Source organism: Alosa pseudoharengus, unplaced genomic scaffold (genome assembly GCF_046254945.1).
Source record: "Alosa pseudoharengus isolate Yale_2024_CS ecotype anadromous, Long Island Sound unplaced genomic scaffold, YU_APseudo_1.1 YU_APseudo_1.1_scf_11, whole genome shotgun sequence".
Taxonomy (NCBI): Eukaryota; Metazoa; Chordata; class Actinopteri; order Clupeiformes; family Clupeidae; genus Alosa; species Alosa pseudoharengus.
In genome coordinates, this window is record NW_027468576.1 from 23,883,333 (window position 1) to 23,902,787 (window position 19,455).

Consider the following 19,455-nt stretch of genomic DNA (forward strand, 5'->3'; position numbering starts at 1 on the left):
CTCATTGTGTCTTCCCCCCCCCCCCCCCCTAGTGCTTCAAATGAACTGATACAAAGTTTAAAATGCTTCTAAAGGTATTGTTGCTTTGCCAGTGGACTATGAGAAAGCAAAGTTGGAACAAAAGAACTTCAAAAACATTATCATTTGTGGTGGTCTACCAAAAGCCTGGCAGTGCCTCCTTGCCCTGCATATGGAATGTGTTTATGGGCTTTCTCTTCCTTCATACTCTCTGTTCCATACATCTCTGACCCCAAGAGGTTAGATCAGCAGACGCCGGGCGACAGAACGCGCCTTCATTTTTACGTTCTCAAGAAATGCTCGGCATTTTTCACATGCCAGTTAATGTTATTGTTCCTGCTCTAGGGCTCGCTGTGCTCCTGTTGTGAACTGTTGACATACGGTTTGGAAAGTGAAGCAGTCCGAATGGATGAAAATATATGGTGTGTGTGGTGAAAATAGAACACTACACACCACAAGAATGCCTCCGACTTGCCTAGTCTTACATAAGCCATTGCGCATTTTTTAACCTACATTGTGTGTGTGTGTGTGTGTGTGTGTGTGTGTGTGTGTGTGTGTGTGTGTGTGTGTGTGTGTTTTGATTTGTGTGCAGGATAACCAAGCCCCTGACCTTTGCTGACTGCGTGGGAGACGAGCTTCCCCTTGGCTGGGAGGTGGTGTTGGACCAGCAGGTGGGCGTCTACTACATCGACCACATCAACAGTAAGTCCGCCCTGCATCCTCTCCTGCACCCTGTGGGAGGTCTGCCCTCCGCTCCATGCTCATCCTTCAGCCTGGGCCCTGGGACAGCCCCAGACCCAGACCCTTGCCTTTGTCCTGTCGGTGGGGAGCTCAGAAGAGTGAGTTATGACAGCCAGTCCCCAGGCAGAGTTAGCAGAAACTATGAAAACAATGTTTGCAGTGTTGGAGAGGAGCTATTTTGAATTTGACTTGTTGTTGGACATAAACAAATGCCTGAAATAACTTGGAGTCCATGTTCTTTTTTATCATAATTAATTCTGAAATGCTTTGAATTTGAATTTGACTTTTATTGTCATCATCATCTTACACTCTGTAAGGCCTTTGGTTCAACTGAGTTGTTAAGCTGAGGCATGTTGACTTCCCTTTGCAAAACTAAAGATGAAACAAAAGTTAGTAAAAGTTTTTTTCTTTTTTTAAAGATCAGGTTTACGAGTCTCATCAGAATGTTTCCAACAGGATGCTTGGAAATAAGTGTATTTTTGTATGTCCTCCCCCCGTGCGTGCGCATACGTGTGACACTTTTGCTCATTTTGATGTCATAGCTGTGTGATGTCACACACACCCCACCCCAGTGTGTGACACACCGTCTGTTGTCCACTCCCCGTGCTGAGTCACCTCTGTCTCGAGTCGAGCGTGGCTTCTTGCTCTCCCGTCACAGGGACCTCCTGTCATCCTCCTCTTGCCTCCTGCATTCTGACTCACAGGGAGGCTACACCAGGCAAATAACTGAAGCGCTCCTGTTCGCGGCGCGTAAAAATAGTTTTAGAAGACTGGTTCTTTTTTTTCCCGAACGTATGTGCCGCTATCACGTCTGGTGTAGCCGTCTGGTGTACCTGTACCATTGATCATAGCGGAAGCTAATTGTTGCAGCAGACGCAACGCGAACGGAAAGCTTCAGTTACGAGCCCGGTGTAGCTTCCCTGTCAGAGCGCAGGCAGGGGATGATGTGCATAGCTGGGAGGATGTTGTGGACGTGGGATATGCGTGGCCCTCTCCTCCTATTGGCTGCTGAGGAAACAGAAGGCAGCTGCCGCGTTGCCTCGCTGCCATGATAGACAGGTGTCCCAGAAGACAGAATATTTGAGTGAAGGCAGCTTCTACGTACATTGGTTTTGAACAATCTTTTAGGATTGCTTTTATGGTAATGTGTGACATCAGCACATCAGCATGCTGTGTAGCTCAACGTGTTGCTTCTCCCTTGCTGTGTGGTGGAGTCTTCTCAGTTCATGACAAGTTCATGTAGCGGTCACTATTGAGATTTAGGCGCGTGTGCGTGTGCTTGCCTGCATATGCTGCTGTCCAGCAGGATGTTATGTATGGCGGTGGTTTGGTCAGTCATGCAATGGGAAAAATATCCAGGGGAAGTGGACAGGGCACTGCTGCTTGGGCCCTTCGCCCCCCCCCCCCCCCGTGCCCTGTACCATCCTGTTCCCGGGGTCACTGAGATGTGATGTCATGGGCTGTGGGGATGATATACGACCATCTACCGGGCCAGGCCGCAGCGGAGACCGTCCATCCTCTTTGCTAGCCTTGGCCACTGCAGTGGTGTGGGAATGACCGCCGTGGCGGGGCGTCACATCGAAACTGTTTCCATGCATAATGCGGAATTCTGCTGCTAGCGTCCACAGCATTTCCATGAAGTCAAGGGAATAGTGGAAAAGATGTTAGAATAATATTGCTGTTGGAAGTTGAGGATACTGGGAATAAAATTAATTTTCCTTACGGTTAGTTGGTTGGTTGGGTTTGGTTAAGGAAAGAGGGATTTGATTGTCCAGTCAGGACATGCATGTTTACCATTTACTCAAGATGAGTTATTGTAAGCATGTCATGGTTGATGGACTAAGGAGACAATTGTTTGGCTGTTTAGTTAAGAAAACAACTGTTTGGTTGTTAAGGAAGGGTTTTTATAAGTGAGTAAAGATGAGTCATTGTCTGCTTCTGTAAGATTGGAATTTACCTCAGAGACCTGTATGTGACCGAGACCTGCCTGCTGAAAGTGGCAAGGATTGGAGATAATCTGTCACCATGTCTGAAATGTTATTATGAGAGGACATTTCGAGTCTGGCAGTGTTATCTGCTGTTATTGAGAGAGTGTGTGTGTGTGTGTGTGTGTGTGGTTTGGAATCAGTAAATGAATGAATGAATGAATGAATGAAGACTACTCATTCTGAGTTTTGCTGTGCCCACATTTACACCACTCTTTTATGAAGCACATATTTAACCCAGACCCTAAGAATGAGCTGTAGTAGGTATTTATTTTGTTTGTTTACTATAGATTCAGTTTGTTGATGTATAAAGTTATGTCTTATGATTGTAATGAAACTGTGGCATACTATGGGCTGCTGTGGTAAACAGTGCTGGTCAGGTCTGAGGTGATTGTATGGGTGAGAGTGGTACTCTGACCCTCATTCTGCCCCTTCTTGCCCGGGCAGAGACCACCCAGATCGAGAACCCGCGGACGCAATGGCGGCAGGAGCAGGAGCGCATGCTGAAGGAGTACCTGGTGGTGGCACAGGAGGCGCTCAACGCCAAAAAGGAGATGTACCTGGTCAAGCAGCAGCGGCTGGAGCTGGCCCAGCAGGAGATGTTGCTCTTCCATCAGCTCTCACAGGACGACACGCGCTCCATCACCAGCTGTGAGGGACCGACACACACAGACACATTTACCACACACACACACATATGCAGACACACTTGCAGACACATGCTCAAACACACTCTCAAATACACACACACACACACACACACATATGCAGACACACTCGCAGACACATGCTCAAATACACACACACACACACACACACACACACACATACACACGCACACACACATACACACGCTCACACATAGATTCACCTAAAGACACACACGCACACACACTCACAGCCACTGTGGACACTGTACACATACACTTGTATCTGGCACATGCATGGCTATGCCACATCTATGCCATGTTGAGGGGAAAATATCACCTATTATGTAACAATCACATACCCATGCTTTTTGAATTCAGTCCCACTTACTGATCTGATGTATTTTTAATTGTCACAACCCCTCACAATCTTATAAGCCATCAGATAATTGTCTGCCCATACACAAATTCCACAATACTGACATGTATGAAGTTATTTAGACACACACATATAGTGTATATATACGGATGCTGTGTTTGTTTACAAAGGCACATACTGTGCAAATCACAATCTGAATCCTGTTATTAAATACTATAAAGACTGTTGTAAGGCATGTGGAGAAAATGGTACTGTTGTGTCTCTTGTAAGGGGAAATCCTGTTGGCATACTCTCGTATACAAACAACCATGTAAATATAAACAGGCTTTCACACAAATACACTCCCACACACACACTCTCGGATAAACACACGCAACATCCGCCGACTTGCTAAGAACTTTTAATCACAGGCTTCTAGTGTATGCTCTATAAATATAGTATGGCACAGTTTTCGCAAGAAAGCACCACCACCATCTTAACCTCTCTGGGAGCCTGTGAGTCAAGGACTTCCTTCTCCAAGTAAAAGGCCAAACTGATCCATCTGCCTGTCATTCACTGGTAAAGGCGTCCCTCATTCATTCACCATCAACTTCATCCATCTGTTTCCACAGCACTTTCAGTTTTACTCTGTAATTCTCTCTTTTCTCTCTCTCTCTCTCTCTCTCTCTCTCTCTCTCTCTCTCTGGCGTTTTTGCACTCTCCCTTTGTCCACCTTCTTCCTGCTTAAGCGTACTGCTGTTCTCCTCTTCCAGCCTCCCCTCCTTTTCCCCTTTTGCCTTCCCTTTCCTGGCTCCTTCCTCTCAATTTTTTTTCTCTGCATTCACCTCTTCCTGCTTTACTCTTTGCCTCTATACCTCTGTTTTTTTTTTCTCTGAGAGGAACCCCACCCCAACATCCCTCCACCCACACCCCCACCTCCATGGAGAGAGAGAGAGAGAGAGAGGAATGAAGTGAAGCATCACACACAAAAGGCCCTCTATCAAAGGATACACTATCTCTCACCTTGCCGTGTGTTGTGGTTCTGTCTGTCAGAGTGGCGGAGTTGTGTTTCAGTGTTTGACTGACCCTCTTTCTCCCCCCTCTTCTCTCTTTCTCTCATTTCTCTCTCTCTCACGTGTCTCTCTCTCTCTCTCTCTCACATGCAGCACACTCTGGCTCTTCTTCAAATGCAAAATATGACCCTGACCAAATAAAAGCGGAAATTGCCTGTAGGCGGGAACGGGTAAGTCATTATCGGCAGAGAACAATGCTTCATATGTCAGGTCTTCTGACAACTTTGTTGCCCCCCCCCCCCCCCGCTCTTACCACCACCCTATGCCCCGAACCCAGCCAACACACACACACACACCCCTCTCCAGGGGCCCCACTCTCCCATGAGCTGGGCGAGGGGGGGGGGGGGTCCAACCCATGACCCACAGCCTCCACCTCCACCTCCTCAGGGCTGCTCCCTGCTTCAGTCTCTGCTCAGGAGAGTGAGTCAGCGCAGCCGGCCGCAGGGCGTCTCACTGGGTTTTACAAGGTGGTGTTTGAGGCCGAGTGGCGCCCAGTCAGATCATTACCCAGAAAAATGAAAATAACCCCCACCCCCTTCTCTCTCACACACACACACACACACACACACACACACACACACACACACACACACACACACACACACACACACACACACACCTCAGAGCACTAAAAAAGGGGGATCCCGCAAGTGTGTATGAGTTACAGTTTTCTCTCATTCTCTCTGTATCTGAGCCCCGCAGATCAGTGGATTTGGGTCATTTTAGCGCTGTTGAAATGTCACTGGGCTTCCTGAAGGAAAGGCTGCTTTAGCAGAGAGGGGTCAGGGCTAGGGTGGGTACTGTTCGCGTAATGGGCCTAAACCACATTCCTTTTCAGTGTTTTTGGGAAGTTCGTGTGTGTAAGGGTCAGCTTCCGTTTGTGTGTATGTGAGAGAGAGAGAGAGAGAGAGAGAGAGTGAGAACAGCCTCCTCCCTTATCTGTGTGTGTGTGTGTGTGAGAGAGAGAGAGAGTAGGGCCTCTCTGGCCTGATGACTCAGCGTTTCAGGTCCATCAGCGCTAAGGGAAGCCCATTGTGTGAAGCATAGTAACCCATAGCTCAGCCTTGTGTCCACAGCCCTCCTAGGTCCACCAGGAAGCGTGTGTGTAATGTGTATGTATGTGCATATGTGCATGTATATGTACACATGTGTCCACATGTGTGTGAATGTGTAAAGCCAAATGTTGACCCGTGTGTGTGTGTGTGTGTGTGTGTGTGTGTGTCCGCAGCTCTCAAGACTCAAGCAGGAGCTGGCACAGGTGAAACAGGAGCTGCAGTACAAGGAAATGGGAGTGGAGACCCTGCAAGAGTGAGCCTTCCGTCTTGCCCTACACACACATTCACACATGCCTATTGCCTGCACCACCCTTCCATACATAAACACACACACACACACACACACTTCCACCTGCTCTGGCCTCTCAAAAACGTACTATGCTGCAGTAGTACTCTTCTTTCAGAGTTCATGTTCCATTGAATTTAGCACTCTAGAACTTTCTCTCTGTTTGTTTGTCCAAAAGCTTTCATTTTCCATTTTCTATGTCTGACATGCTAACAGCCGGCCCATGTCCTGTGTCTTTGGTGGATTTTCTCTATTATGTGTTGTGTTTGATTTATTTTCGTCGTTGACAAAGTTTGGGTGTTACACGTTATTTATAGATCTGTGTAAAAAATCCTCGCAAAAGAAGTTAAATAGACATTGCTGTGCTTTTCCATTTAGCCATGAGGAGATTATGAATTTGTCACAGCATCGTGCACACAGAATGTGCCAGTGTTGATGTTGGGGCCACTACCACTTCTATTGTGTCATATAAAGCTCGAGAATGCTTGACCACATGCATCCTAAGACTGTTCTGCCTGTTTTTGGGACAAAACAAGGTTGTCCTCTGAGAACGACTCTTTTTGTTTTCATATATACCTCCCCGAAATGAAAGGGAAAAAAAGAATCACGATATGATTTGTACCAGCCTTCTGGTGAATGTCTGTCTCTGTTTCAGTGTGGTGTAATTTAATTACGTAATTGAGGTATTATACAGTTCAGCGGAGCTGCAAACCAAACGCTGACCACGTACCCTCCCCAAGTCTGAGCGAGCCCTGTGCAGAGAGACCGAAGGCCACTGCAGCAGTAAGCAGCAGCAGCCGTAAGACTTTGTTTGTGTGGCTCTCTCACAGGCGACCCTAAAATAGCCCGGCCACCCCGCTGAAACTGTGCACGCTCTCAGGCCTTTGTGAGACGCACCAACAGGCAGCAGTGTTTTTTTTCCCTTTTTTTTTTTTTTTTTCATGTGTCTAAGTGTGTATGTGTGTCTGTGAGAAAGAGGGGGCATGTGTTTGTGAATATGTATGTATATGTTTGCGTGGGAGAAAAAGATAAAAAGAGGGAGAGAATGAGCACAAGAGAATTTGAGAAGCTTTCGTGTGTGTGTGTGTGTGTCTGTGTGTGTGTCTGTGTGTGTGCGTCTGTGTCTGTGTATGCGTGCGTGTGCTTTCTGGAAAAGGAGACTCCACCTCAGGAAGAGGATGCACCAGTGGAGTGCAGGGAGCCAAGGCTCTCGGCCCGGACAGGAAAAGCTCCACGAGGAGAGAGAGAGAGAGAGAGAGGGGTGGGGGCGAGGGAGAGAGAGAAAGCAGTGTGAGAATAGTGAGTGAGAGAGAGAGAGAGAGAGAGAGAGAGAAGTGCTTGAAGGCAGTTTGAAAAACACAAGATATCTGGCAGCAAATTCCTGCGCACTTCCTGCATCCCTGTGAGAGGGGCTTATCTCTTAGATAGAACACAACTCGAGAGGCTCCCAGAATAGCGCCCAGAATCCACCGCTCCCTGAGAACACGGGATGGGCCCTCTCCCTCTCTCTTTTCTCCTGTTTTTTTTGTACTTTTTTGTGCTTTTCTTTGCTTGCTTGTCCCCTTTTTTTTCTGTGTCTTTAGACATGCTTAAACATAAGTCCCTCTCGCCACAGGGCCGCTCTTGTTCAAAATCTGTGCCTCTGGCAGCGGCAGGGCTAGCGCTAATTAGCCTTGGAACCACATCGCGAGTAGGCAAACAAATAAACAAGCAAGGACTGATATGGAAATCCCCCTTCTTTGGGCTGATGTCACAATGAGGGGAGGACTGAGTGTCTTCGGAGGGGGGAGAAAGAAACAAGATGGTGGCGTGGTCAGCTCAGGTTTGGTGAGGTTCAGTCGAGACGAACGCAGAGAGTGATCCAGAGATAGCAAGAGACACGAGATTGAAGTGAGCTACAGAAAAGTGCCATAAGGGGCAGAGTAAAAACAAATGGAAAAAGAGAGAAAAGCCTTTCCTTGTGTGGTTTTATTTCTTGTTTTCATTTAAGAATATAGGCTTTGGCACTTAGCGTTGATTGAGAAAGACTAGCCTATTTAGTAGCACAAGACAAAAGACAAGGACCAATCTAATAGAAGTAGGCCTATATCATTTATTTACCTCTCTGCCACTCTCTGAATCTCGAAATGATTCCCCTGTACAAATTAGACTCCAATATCTATCCCCCTTATGGTTGTGGCCCTCACTAAAGCCCCTGGTGAACTCGGCACAGCAGTCCAGCCCAGCCCCTTCTGTACAGTAGGTAGCTGAATAGAGTTGTGTGTTTCTGTTTGAGTGTGGTGAGGATAGGGAGTGGTTGGGTGGGGGGTGGGGGGCTGTGTGTGGTGGGGTGTTGGCCGCTTGGGAGGCTCACAGGGCTGGGGCTGGGAATAGGGGGTGGGGGGTGCATCGGAGGGTGGAGGGGGACAAAGGCGGGTTTGTGTGGGGAGGAAGAGGCAGGCGGCACCGGCCAACAGTACCTGCTGTTGAAGGAGCGGAGCGGTGCGCAGAGCAGGGCCTGGAGGAAGCGCCGTGCGGCCAGAGCCTCGGGCCCACTGCCAGCACCAGTGGTGATGTGAAAGACAGGCCGCCCGCTCCCTACCCAGGCTGCCCGCTCGCTACCCAGGCCGCCCGCTCGCTACCCAGGCCGCCCGCTCGCTACCCAGTCCGCCCGCTCGCTACCCAGTCCACACATCACTCACCCTCACGCCACTCTCGCCGCCCTCTGAGTCAGGAACGCGTGTCATGTTCACCAATGTCTCGCTTTCTCTCTCTGTCACCTTAGTGTAATTCTCCCTTGTGTACGCACAGTATGCTAAGAGGCGTAGTATTTGCTCCTTTCTTTTACATTATATTCAGAATATATCAGCTGTTGGCTAAAGTATTAGAACTTTAGCCAAAGTTGCTGGCAAGCATGTTTTAAAAATGTAAATAGTGACCATTTTTGAAAAGATTCACATTTTCTCAGCTCTTAAACACTTCTTGTTTCACACTCATTCATCCTCCCCTTCTCTCTCTCTCTCTCTCTCACTCTCTCATTGTCTCTCCCAGGCATATTGGAATGGCATTCTCCCTCTCTCTCTCTCTGTCTGTCTCTTGTCTCAGTGGCCGGCATTGCAAGCATAACACAGTAGGATTTATGTCTTGAGTGGTGGCTCTTTGAAAAGACAGACATTCCCCGCCAGGCCGCCTTAAGTGTGGCAGGCTCCAGTTTCCCTCGCCTAATTATGATGCCTTGGAGACCCGGGAGCTGGTCGAAGTTAAAACAATATTATTCTAGCATGGCTAAACGGTTAACCGGTCAGACAGACAGGTCTGCGAGCGACCATTAAGGTTCCAATAAATCCCCACTAACCATTTCCAGTGTCGCCCCCACCTCCAGCCCTCCCCTCTCACCCCCAGCGACCGACCGTCATTAGACTCCTCCGTGTCCTGTCTCCCAACTCCAATGACATTCTTTATGGGTTATTCATGTTAAACAAACAATATGCATTATCTGGTTCCCTCCATCGCTACCTAGTTATCCAGCGTCATGTTTTCTTTGTTGTTTTTCTTTCTTTTTCTTCTCTCTCTCTCTGCTAAACAGTTCTAAAAGACTATTGGGTTATTGTCGGGGCTGATTCATTTCCTCTGCGCTGAGACATGAGTGTGGTTAACAGCCTCACCCTCCGAGAGGCTAATGAGGACTTCAGGCCCCAATATTAAAATAACCCGCATGTCTAGGAACACCCTGTTTCATTTAGGTAGCCAATGATGTCATGCCCAATTTAATTCTTTATAATTAGGTGTGTGAAGGAAGGCTGCAAGGGATGCACAGTTATGTAAACTATATTTAAGTAGGTGTTTGCCTGTGCTTGTATACTGTAGGTGTGTGTGTGTGTGCGTGCGTGTGTGTGTGTGTTTGTGTAGGTTTTTTGCTCACGTGGAACCATGTTGAGCTGCTACTGCTGATAGCAGGAGGTAGTTAAGTTCACACAGCGTTGCTGACTCTGCTTACCCAGTCAGCACAGCGCCCTGTGGAACAGAAGCGCGGCAGGAAAGCTGAACAAGGACAGTGGTGGTTTCTGTCTTGCTCCAGTGGTGTCCTAATGATCAAATTTTTCTCGTAAGGGGGAATGTGTCCTCTTAAAAAGGAAAATTGTTCAGAAGGATTGTTCACCTTACAAAGCCATGAAACTGTGTAGCTAACTGAAGAACATGTTTGGTTCCAACTTCCAAATGGCACTGTAAAGGATTGTAAATAGATCTGTCAAGCACTACAAATACTTACTTACTATCTGGAGATCTGGTACGACAAGTTGGAAAACATCCAAAGTGTCTAGATTGCACCTCTCATTAGAGTCCACTTAATGCCACGTTCACATGTCCCACAAGATGTCCTTGTTTATTGTCTTTCAGTGTCCCTGTGTCTTCAGCCCATCTCGTCTGCTAAGTCCAATACCCCTCTATGGGTCCAGTCTTGTCCGGTCCTACAGAGGACTAGTGCTTGTAGTGAGTTATAGCCATGTCTTAACACTTGCTTGTTTGGTGTCGACAGGATTGACAGGAAGATGTCCAGCAGTCAGACCAGCTACAAGCTAGACGAGGCCCAGGCCATCTTTAACGAGCTGCGCAGCATCAAGAAGGCAATCAGCTCAGGCGAGAAGGAGAGGCAGGACCTCATCCAGGTGAGTCTGCGCACACACACACACACACACACACACACACACACACACACACACACACACACACAGAGTGGCTAGCATCATATCTGGTCACCACGAGTCGTAGGAAAACAACTCATTACTAAATCTGATCTTCATGAACTTCTTGATTTTCATCTACACGACTCTCATTTTGAACACTTTTTGTAACCGAGCCTGTTGAGTAATGCGTGGTGGCTTGTGGGAAACGCATCCTTGATTACTGAACGTGACTGAGCAGCAGAAACATTTCCAATTGGAAATCAATCCATCTGGGTTCTCGCTGTTGTGAGTCTGTGTCGCTTTGGATAAAAGCTTCTGCTAAATTTCAGTCAACTTTAGTCTTGAGGCAATTGAATTGAGGCAACTGAAAAAAGTTAAAGTTAATCTCTGATGTTCAAAGCCAAACACTGGCACCTCTGTGCATGTTACAGTGCACAGAGTACCTTGCATGTCATATCACTTATATTCAATTGGTTAGAGTCAGTGTAAAATGCAGAGTCAGTCCACAATTTTACCACTGCCTTTATGTGATTGATTGGTGTTCTCACACTGCACCAAATGTGAATGTCTTCTGAGAATGTGTTAAATCATTTGGGATTATTTTTGCATACTTTTGCATATCTTTTACATACTTTTTGCATACTCACTTCTGTGGTCTGTGGTTTGTGGTTGTGGATGATGCCTGTGGCTTTTTTTTTTTTTGGTAATTGATGTTTGGTTGGATACCTAAGTGCCCCAAAGACATAAATCATTGAAGAACAAAACTTGTCTGGTCCCCTACTGAAGCGCTTGGTTCACAAACTTCAGCCATTCCTTTCTCTCCTCTTTGAACAGCTGTTCTTAGAGTGTTTTGTAGCGCCACCCAGTGGTTGTCAGGGGTTGAAAGATTATTGTTAATTCACACTTAAAAGACCAGAAATGGGTGTCAGAGGTGGTCATTCCAGTACTGGATTTTGGGGGGAATGGGCGCCTAATTCCTAAGTGTGACCTTTTCAGAGTGATTTGTGAGCAGTGAATATACACTGTCTAATGTCAGGACTGTGTGTGTGCATGTGTGTGTTACTCATTCACTCCTGGCTTCCTGTCCATCCTCTCCAGAGCCTGGCGAAGCTCACGGTGAACTTCCACAGCAGCTTGTCCATTGGCGATTCGGTAAATGAGGTGGCCAACAGCGGCGCTCCCTTGGGTGACTCATGCCATCTGCAGCAGTACTGTGACACCGGCTGTCAGACTGAATTCACGGGAGAGGTATTAATACATACGCATTATTTTAATAATGGGTGTAACAGCTCTAATCAGACCAATTGCATCTTTCAGTTGTGAAGGGATTGTGCATTGCTGGTAAAATATTACGCTTTAATTTGATGTTTAGTTTTGCCACTGCAAGTCTGTAAGGAATTGTTAGTACAACAACAATTGTTTTCCTGTCAGGAATATACTCTATTCTATTATTCTGTTTCAATCAGAAAGATATTATGTTGTAATGAATGTTGAGAGTCTACCAGGGCTGAAGGGTAATTCTCATGTAGCTTTGTTTTATTTGAATTGTTTAGCATTCATTTAATTAGTAATTTAAGGCAGGGACCAGCAGCTCTGACCAGCAGCAAGGGGCAGGTTTCCTATTGTTCTCTATGGTTCGGCAGTGTAATGGTTGCAGCGCCAGCGGAACGCTACCGTTGAACAAGCGGAGTTTGTGTTACTTAGGAACGAGATAGAACTTATTAAAAGCCGAGCGTTGCGTTACGCTTACCACTGCCCCTTCGTTATTTTTCAGTGTGATCCCCGCCTAATTATTGGATTTCATTTTCAGTTTGGCTCCCAAGATTTCTCTCCATTAGTGGACAAAGAGAGACTCAACTGGCAGTATGAAGAATCTAAGAAAAGGTAAGTATGCATGTGCATACATATTTCCAGCCTTTAAAAAAATATCTAATGTACATGATGACACTAGCCATGTTTACATGGACACTTATAATCCAATTAGAAATGGAATAATGGCTCAATCTGAATAAAAATTCTCATATAAACACTTCTATCGGATTAAAAATGCCTGATCCGATCAGAATTTTAATCGGAATGAAAGAGGTGGTGTAGTCTGTTCCTATTCCGATTGAACAGCCATGTAATGGCTATTACGATCAAAGATTCTACATTACATTACATTCTACAATACATTATTATGTATTGACACATTCTTGGTCAGTTGAGATGATTTATATGTCCTATAAGGACCTCATTGTTTTCATGCAATAGTATGACCGTACATTCTGGGTATGTGTCTTTGGACCAACACTAACAAAGTCACAATCCTATAATGGCAGTTGATATGTGCCATGAAATCTTCTTGACATATGGCATAGGTGTTATGACTTGTAAAATGCTGATCGTGTTCATGACTACTAACTGATGCTGGTAATATAATGTGATGGGTAATGACAACTGATGATTTACGTTTCCAATTCAAGACAAGAAAAGCATTGAAACGATTTGGGTTGTTAATTGTTCATAAACAACCAGATTAACAATGACCTACTGTATAAAGTCCCAAATCTTTTATTTTAGCAGCTGTAGTGGTAGCAGTGGCTTCATGATTACCCAGACTCCTAGCAGGGTTTTTTTTTATTTTTTTTTATGAGACGCTTGTTGCCACGGTGACGCGGCGGCCACAGCGCCAGCTATGACATCAGAGAGGAGTTGAGCGCGAAGCCTAACGGGAGTGAGCGAGCAAGCGAGCGAGTGAAGGAGCAAGGGGGACCTGTGGAAACTTGCGTGCTCTCTCGTTGAGTCACACACAGTCTCAACTCCAAAACACATAAACACAGTTATTTCACTTTAACCATAACCCTCAGGGCTCCCCCAAGAAACCCCCTCCTCTCTAGCGCCTCAGCCTCTTCCTCCTCCTCGTCTTCCTCCTCCTCTCCTCTCTTAAAGAGTTCAAACCTGAGGTCCACAACCCACCTGTTGTTTTGTGCTCTGGGAGGTGAAACTGGACACTGCTGTGTTCACTTGGACTCATTTCATTTTGTAGAAAATTTTGTAAGCAAACAAAAGTTTCAGAGGGGTAAACATTCCCATGCAGCCAGTGAGCTTGTGGTGGTTAAGCAGATGTAAACACCGCTCAGATGATTGTCCAGATGCACATGTGCGCCATGACGACATTAGAGTGCGCACAGATGATGGGTCATGGGTTCTGTGTTTTAATCGCTCTTTCCCTTTCACCTCTCTTTCCTTCCACCTCCCTTACCCATCCTCTCTCTGTCTCCCTTGCTCACCCTTTCTCTCTCTCTCTCTCTCTCTCTCTCTCTCTCTCTCTCTCTCTCTCTCTCTCTCTGTCTCCCTTACTCACTCTTTCTCTCTCTTTCTGTCTCCCTCCCTGACTTCCTCTCTCTTACTCACATGCATTCTCCCTCTCTTTCTTTCCTCCTCTCCGCTGCTCTTTCTCCATGCCAGAGTGTCCAGCATCCAGCACCAGCTGGCCCAGCTGGACAGCGAGACCTGGTGCGGGCGGGCCGAGGCGGACCGGGACAGCCTGCAGCTGCTGCGCGAGAAGGAGGCCCTGCTGCAGGAGCTGACGCTGCTCAGCCAACAGCAGCGCCCCCCGGAGGCCTTCCTGCAGCTGGAGGAGGAGCGTCGGCGCCTGGAGGAGGAGGTGCAGAGGGCCCGCAGCCTGCAGAGCCAGGGAGCCAACCAGAGGTTGGGCCACACTCGCACTCCTTTACCGCTCCATCTCTCTCTCTCTCTTTCTATTTCTCTCTCTTTTCTCAACTCATAGCTTGCATGTCCGTTCATGTGTAGTGATATATTTGCAACAAACAAACAAAGGAGAAAAAAAACAATAATAAGCATGTTAACAATGAAATTAACAGGGAAGAAATATTCTCTCCTATATATATCTCTCTCACTCCTCTCTGCCTCCCTCTCACTCTCTGTCTCTCGCGACTTGCCTGCTTGTTAATAACACTTAGGTCTGTGCAAACAGCTAATTCTAGAATCAACATGAGTAGTCGGACAGTTGAGCTAATTCCTAAAATCAATATTGTTACCTTTGCTAACAAATGAAAGCCAATGTAAACAGTTAACTGGGCTGATGCTCCGTCACTCCACCGTGACCTCAGAGGTAGTTGTGTACTGTTTAAGACTTTTTCGGGAATAGCATAGGCTGCATCTCAAGAAATGTGGAAGGAGGAGAGCCGTGGCCTACTGGTTAGCACTTCGGACCTGTAACTGGAGGGTTGCCGGTTCGAACCCCGACCAGTAGGCACGGCTGAAGTGCCCTTGAGCAAGGCACCTAACCCCTCACTGCTCCCCGAGCGCCGCTGTTGATGCAGGCAGCTCACTGTACACTGTGTGCTGTGTTTCACTAATTCACGGATTGGGATAAATGCAGAGACCAAATTTCCCTCACGGGATCAAAAGAGTATATATACTTTATACTTATACTATACACAGAGGTTTACTTCTTGCCATAAGCTTACTGTAGTTAAAACGAGGCTGCACCCTCCATAAACAATCTTTGTGACAATACCTATTGCATAAATGAAACATAACTTTCCCAGAAGACATGCAACACCATGGGAGCACCATGCCAGTAAGCCAGGCAGATAAGTCTGATCAGACACACAGATTCCTGTAGACAATGCCCATCTGGCCCCTCTTTTCCCCAGCACGGGATGCAGTTTGTGTCATTGTGCGTTGCCAATCGGCACATCTCATCTGTGTGTGTGTGTGTGTGTGCTGGTGGAGATGCTGAAAGCAGACCTCTGGGGAGCATGGGGGCACCCTCAGCCCCTCATACAGCCACAGAGATGCACTATGGGCCTGCTCAGATAGCGCAGAAGTGAATGCTCGCAGACGGAGAGAGAGAAAGAGGGAGAGTGGTGTGCGTGACCTTTTTCTTCCTGTTTTCTTTGTTGTTGTTGTCTGTGCAGAATCTGGCCACACAAGTTGCTCTTCATTCATTTTTGGCATTCTCTCTCTTTTTCTTTCTTTCTCTACCTCTCCTCCTCTTCTTCCCTCCCTCCCTCTTTCTCTGCCTCTGTCTCCTATATCTGCACTTTCTTTCTCTTTCCAATGTTCTTTTTTCCTCAGTGATGGGTCTGTAAAATCCAAAGTGTTACACATAACAGTGCAGTTAATGGGGGGGGGAAATCCCCTCAATCTCCAAGTCCGCTTTCATTATATGGAAACGCACGTCAGAGATTTTTTGTTTTGTTTTTAATGGATGGTACCAGCACAAAAAATACAGTATCACCATCATCATAAAGAAACAAATAATGTGCCATTAGTCAGGCTGCATTGAAAGTGTTTAGTGGGCTCCCGCAGCTACTGACATACGTGTGTGTGTGTGTGTGTGTGCGCCTGCCTGCCTGCTTATCTGTGTGTGTGTGTAGGATTCTGCAGCAGGAGAAGAGGAATGTGCTGCTTAGACAGCTCGAGGAGGCCACTCGCATCACCACCTACCTCCACTCCCAGCTCAAGAGGTACTGGAGCCTCTCGTCAAGGCCACCAGTGGACACCCCTCCAGCCACCACCACCTCCACCCATTCATACTGCACACTCACGTAGGCACACTATGGCTGTCCGCTACACAAACTGCACAGCATTTTCAACTCTGTACTCCTGCCATACCAAAAGAGAGTGGAAAGACTGGAGAGTCTTGATATAGTTCAAGTAATTAAGTTCAGAAAAAGAAATGTATGAAGATAATGATTCATGATTTTGTGTCATTATCTGAAGAGTTTTTTAATATACTATTGAATAGGGAACACTAAATTGCTGTAATGACATCCAGTTTTTTGGGGGAGGACTAATTTGCATTATGAAATATGCTCAGATGTCTGAAATGCTCGTGGAGCCTCTCTGGTGATTTACTCCTTCTCTCCCCCTCCACCAGTCTGTCTGCCAGCAACCTGACCATGTCGTCCAGCAGTAGCCGAGGCTCGCTGGCCTCCAGCCGGGGTTCCCTGGCGTCCAGCCGCGGCTCACTCAGCTCCGTCAGCTTCACGGACATCTACGGCCTGCCGCAGTACGAGCGCGCCGAGGCCCCCACGCTGGACCCATCTGACCCGCACCTGCGCTACCTGCTGCCCCTGGAGGCCCCCGTCGGGGTCAGCGGGATGGGCAGCGGCTGCTACGGCTCGGAGCTGCTGAGCCTGGGCAAGGCCAAGCGCTCTCACGACAACACGCCGCAGTCGCTGGCGTCGCTCTCATCGCGCTCCTCGCTCTCCTCGTTGTCGCCGCCCAGCTCGCCCATGGAGTACCACTCGGCACCGCAGGACTGCCCGCTCGCCCAGATGACCGAGGAGTACATGGAGCTGGCGGGCCGAGGCATCCTGGAGAATCTCCGCGGCCAGGGCCAGGCGCCACCGCAGCCGCAGCATCCCGCACTGCTGCCCACAGGGACGGCCGAGGCCGAGCTGGCCGCTGCTCACCTCCTGGAGGCCAAGGGGCTCCGAGAAGGAGGGCCTCAGGGGTCGTTTCCTCCGACAGGTGAGTCCCCAGCAAAACCCTTACCTTTGACTTGTCTTCAGGATTTAAGTATGTTTGCCCTGAGTAAAAAGTAATTTAGAGTTCCCCTACTGTTTCACCTTGAAGCATGTCTTCCCTTGAAACACGTGTGTGTGTGTGTGTGTGTGTGTGTGTGTGTGTGTGTGTGTGTGTGTGTGTGTGTGTGTGTGTGTGTGTGTGTGTGTGTGTGTGTGTGTGTGTGTGTGTGTGTGTGTGTGTGTGTGTGTGTGTGTGTGTGTGTGTGTGTGTGTGTGTGTGTGTAGGAGTGACCCTGCGATGCAACAGCAGCAACAGGAACAGCAGGAGGGCCAGGAGGGCTTCAGCTGGGGTGTGCGAGGAGGCGCTGGCCACAGACAGTGGTGTGTTTGAGGCCTGGAGCAGAAGGTGAGTCTCCCAGAGCTTGAGATGCACTCCAGTCTCGTTCACAAATGTGACGATTCGCTTGTCGCTCGTCTCTTGACGCCTCAAAAGTTGCCGTTATTTAAACTGTCACGCGACATTTCACGTTGCGTTGCCTGTAATCACTGAATTGCTTAAACATTACATGGTCTCTTAACTTTGTTAACACCAGACCGCATCTCAACTGAGATTGGGTGTGGGTCTGGAAAAGCTTCATTAACTGTCTCACAGCTTCCAGGGGCGTAACTAGCAGTGAAATTAAACTTAAATTGATGCATTAAACTCTTACCAAATCGTTTCAGAAGTGCAGCAATCAAATCTTTCTTAAAAACAAAGTGTTTTAAATGCAGTTGTTCATTCAATTCCAAAGAAATGCATGTCCATATCTGTTTAACCCTTTCACCATCAGTGCAGCTTTTAATTGTTTTAAATGCACTGTTCATCATATAAAGCCCGCCCCATGCCGGATTAGCGAATTCACTAACAGGTTCATCTAGGTTTTCCCAGCCTATGGTCTCTTGTCACTTGTCAGTCTTAATGGGACATTACTAAAAATGTGTGGCATAGATGCTGTATTCTATGAAACATTTTCTTGAATAGGCTTTGAATGGAACACTCGTGTAAATGCATGAGGAGAAGGGGTTGCCAAATTACTCTGGCTCCATCTAGTGCCCAGAAGCTGCAGCTGTTACAGATCGAGATTGTTTGGAAGCGGCTCCTTCAATTTATCTTGTCTCTACACCATCCTAAAAATTGTAACCGGTGTTTTTGTTTTTATTTATCACTAGCAGCATTTGTTAGTTTAGGTTAAATCACCTGTTCATATTTTCATGCCTCCTGCAACCCCCATGTGTTCGTCACCAGCAGAACGGAAGAATCAGAGGAGATTGTGTACAGCAGGGATTCTGTCACGACAGCTGAAGCGCCGCAGATTCAATTAGGACTTCTGTAAGTCTTACAGACACTCACACGACACACACACACACACAGTTGTACTTAAAGGGCTAAAATAATCACTTGCGTAGTTGTGCTAATGGTGTGTAAAAGTGCTCTCTCCTCATCTCCTCAGCTATGATGCGAGCTCACAGTGTCTCGTGCTGCATGTTCTGCAGATGAGGAATTTCAACAAAGTTGCCGTGAAGGAAGGCTACCGAGTGTAAGCTAAATCTTCTGTCTATGTGCAATATTATTTCTTTTTCCCCAAAATGTTTCACCTGTCAGGTGCTTACATGCGCACACACACACACACATGAGCACGCACACACACACATGTACTCACACTAAACTGACTCACATTATACCCACACAGTTGCAACACTCAATGCGCTCAACAAAAAAACATGACTCATTCTGAAACGAAAACATTTTTCTTATTCACCGTCACTGCAACCTTCTTGCACCTGCAACCTCTCTCTCTCTCTTCCTCTCTCCCTCTCCCCTGCCCCCCCTTTCCCTTCTCTCTCTCTCTCCCTCTCCCCTTTTCCCCCTCTCTCTTTCTGTCGCTTTCTCCATCTCTTTCTCACCCTCTTTTTAGGGAGATGGTGGAGGGTAGAGTCAAAACTGAATGCTTTGTATAAGTTGATCAATGACATTGAGGGTTTTTTTGCAGTATGGGGGTGGGAGGGCTGCTGTGTGATGGTGGGGAGGGTGGGCAAGTTATTTTTAAAATATGAAGGTGTGTGCTAAATTGTGGTTTGTATGGCTTTGTTTGAGGCTGGAACA

General features: G+C 47.2%; 1 protein-coding gene across 5 annotated transcripts in view; it reads left to right on the top strand.

The window, feature by feature from the left end:
- wwc3 (WWC family member 3) overlaps positions 1-19,455 on the top strand; it is a 59,436-nt gene that overhangs the window by 16,757 nt on the left and 23,224 nt on the right. For 2 of the 5 annotated variants that reach the window (XM_076278499.1, XM_076278503.1), the window contains 13 exons: positions 611-720; positions 3,192-3,395; positions 4,916-4,992; positions 6,051-6,130; positions 10,680-10,809; positions 11,926-12,075; positions 12,638-12,711; positions 14,278-14,520; positions 16,218-16,388; positions 16,721-17,316; positions 17,598-17,718; positions 18,598-18,681; positions 18,803-18,889. In XM_076278499.1, coding sequence (XP_076134614.1) covers positions 611-720; positions 3,192-3,395; positions 4,916-4,992; positions 6,051-6,130; positions 10,680-10,809; positions 11,926-12,075; positions 12,638-12,711; positions 14,278-14,520; positions 16,218-16,388; positions 16,721-17,316; positions 17,598-17,718; positions 18,598-18,681; positions 18,803-18,889 — 2,127 coding nt within the window. The remainder of the gene's footprint in view (positions 1-610; positions 721-3,191; positions 3,396-4,915; positions 4,993-6,050; positions 6,131-10,679; positions 10,810-11,925; positions 12,076-12,637; positions 12,712-14,277; positions 14,521-16,217; positions 16,389-16,720; positions 17,317-17,597; positions 17,719-18,597; positions 18,682-18,802; positions 18,890-19,455) is intronic. The other 3 variants (XM_076278500.1, XM_076278501.1, XM_076278502.1) reach the window with 3 other exon arrangements.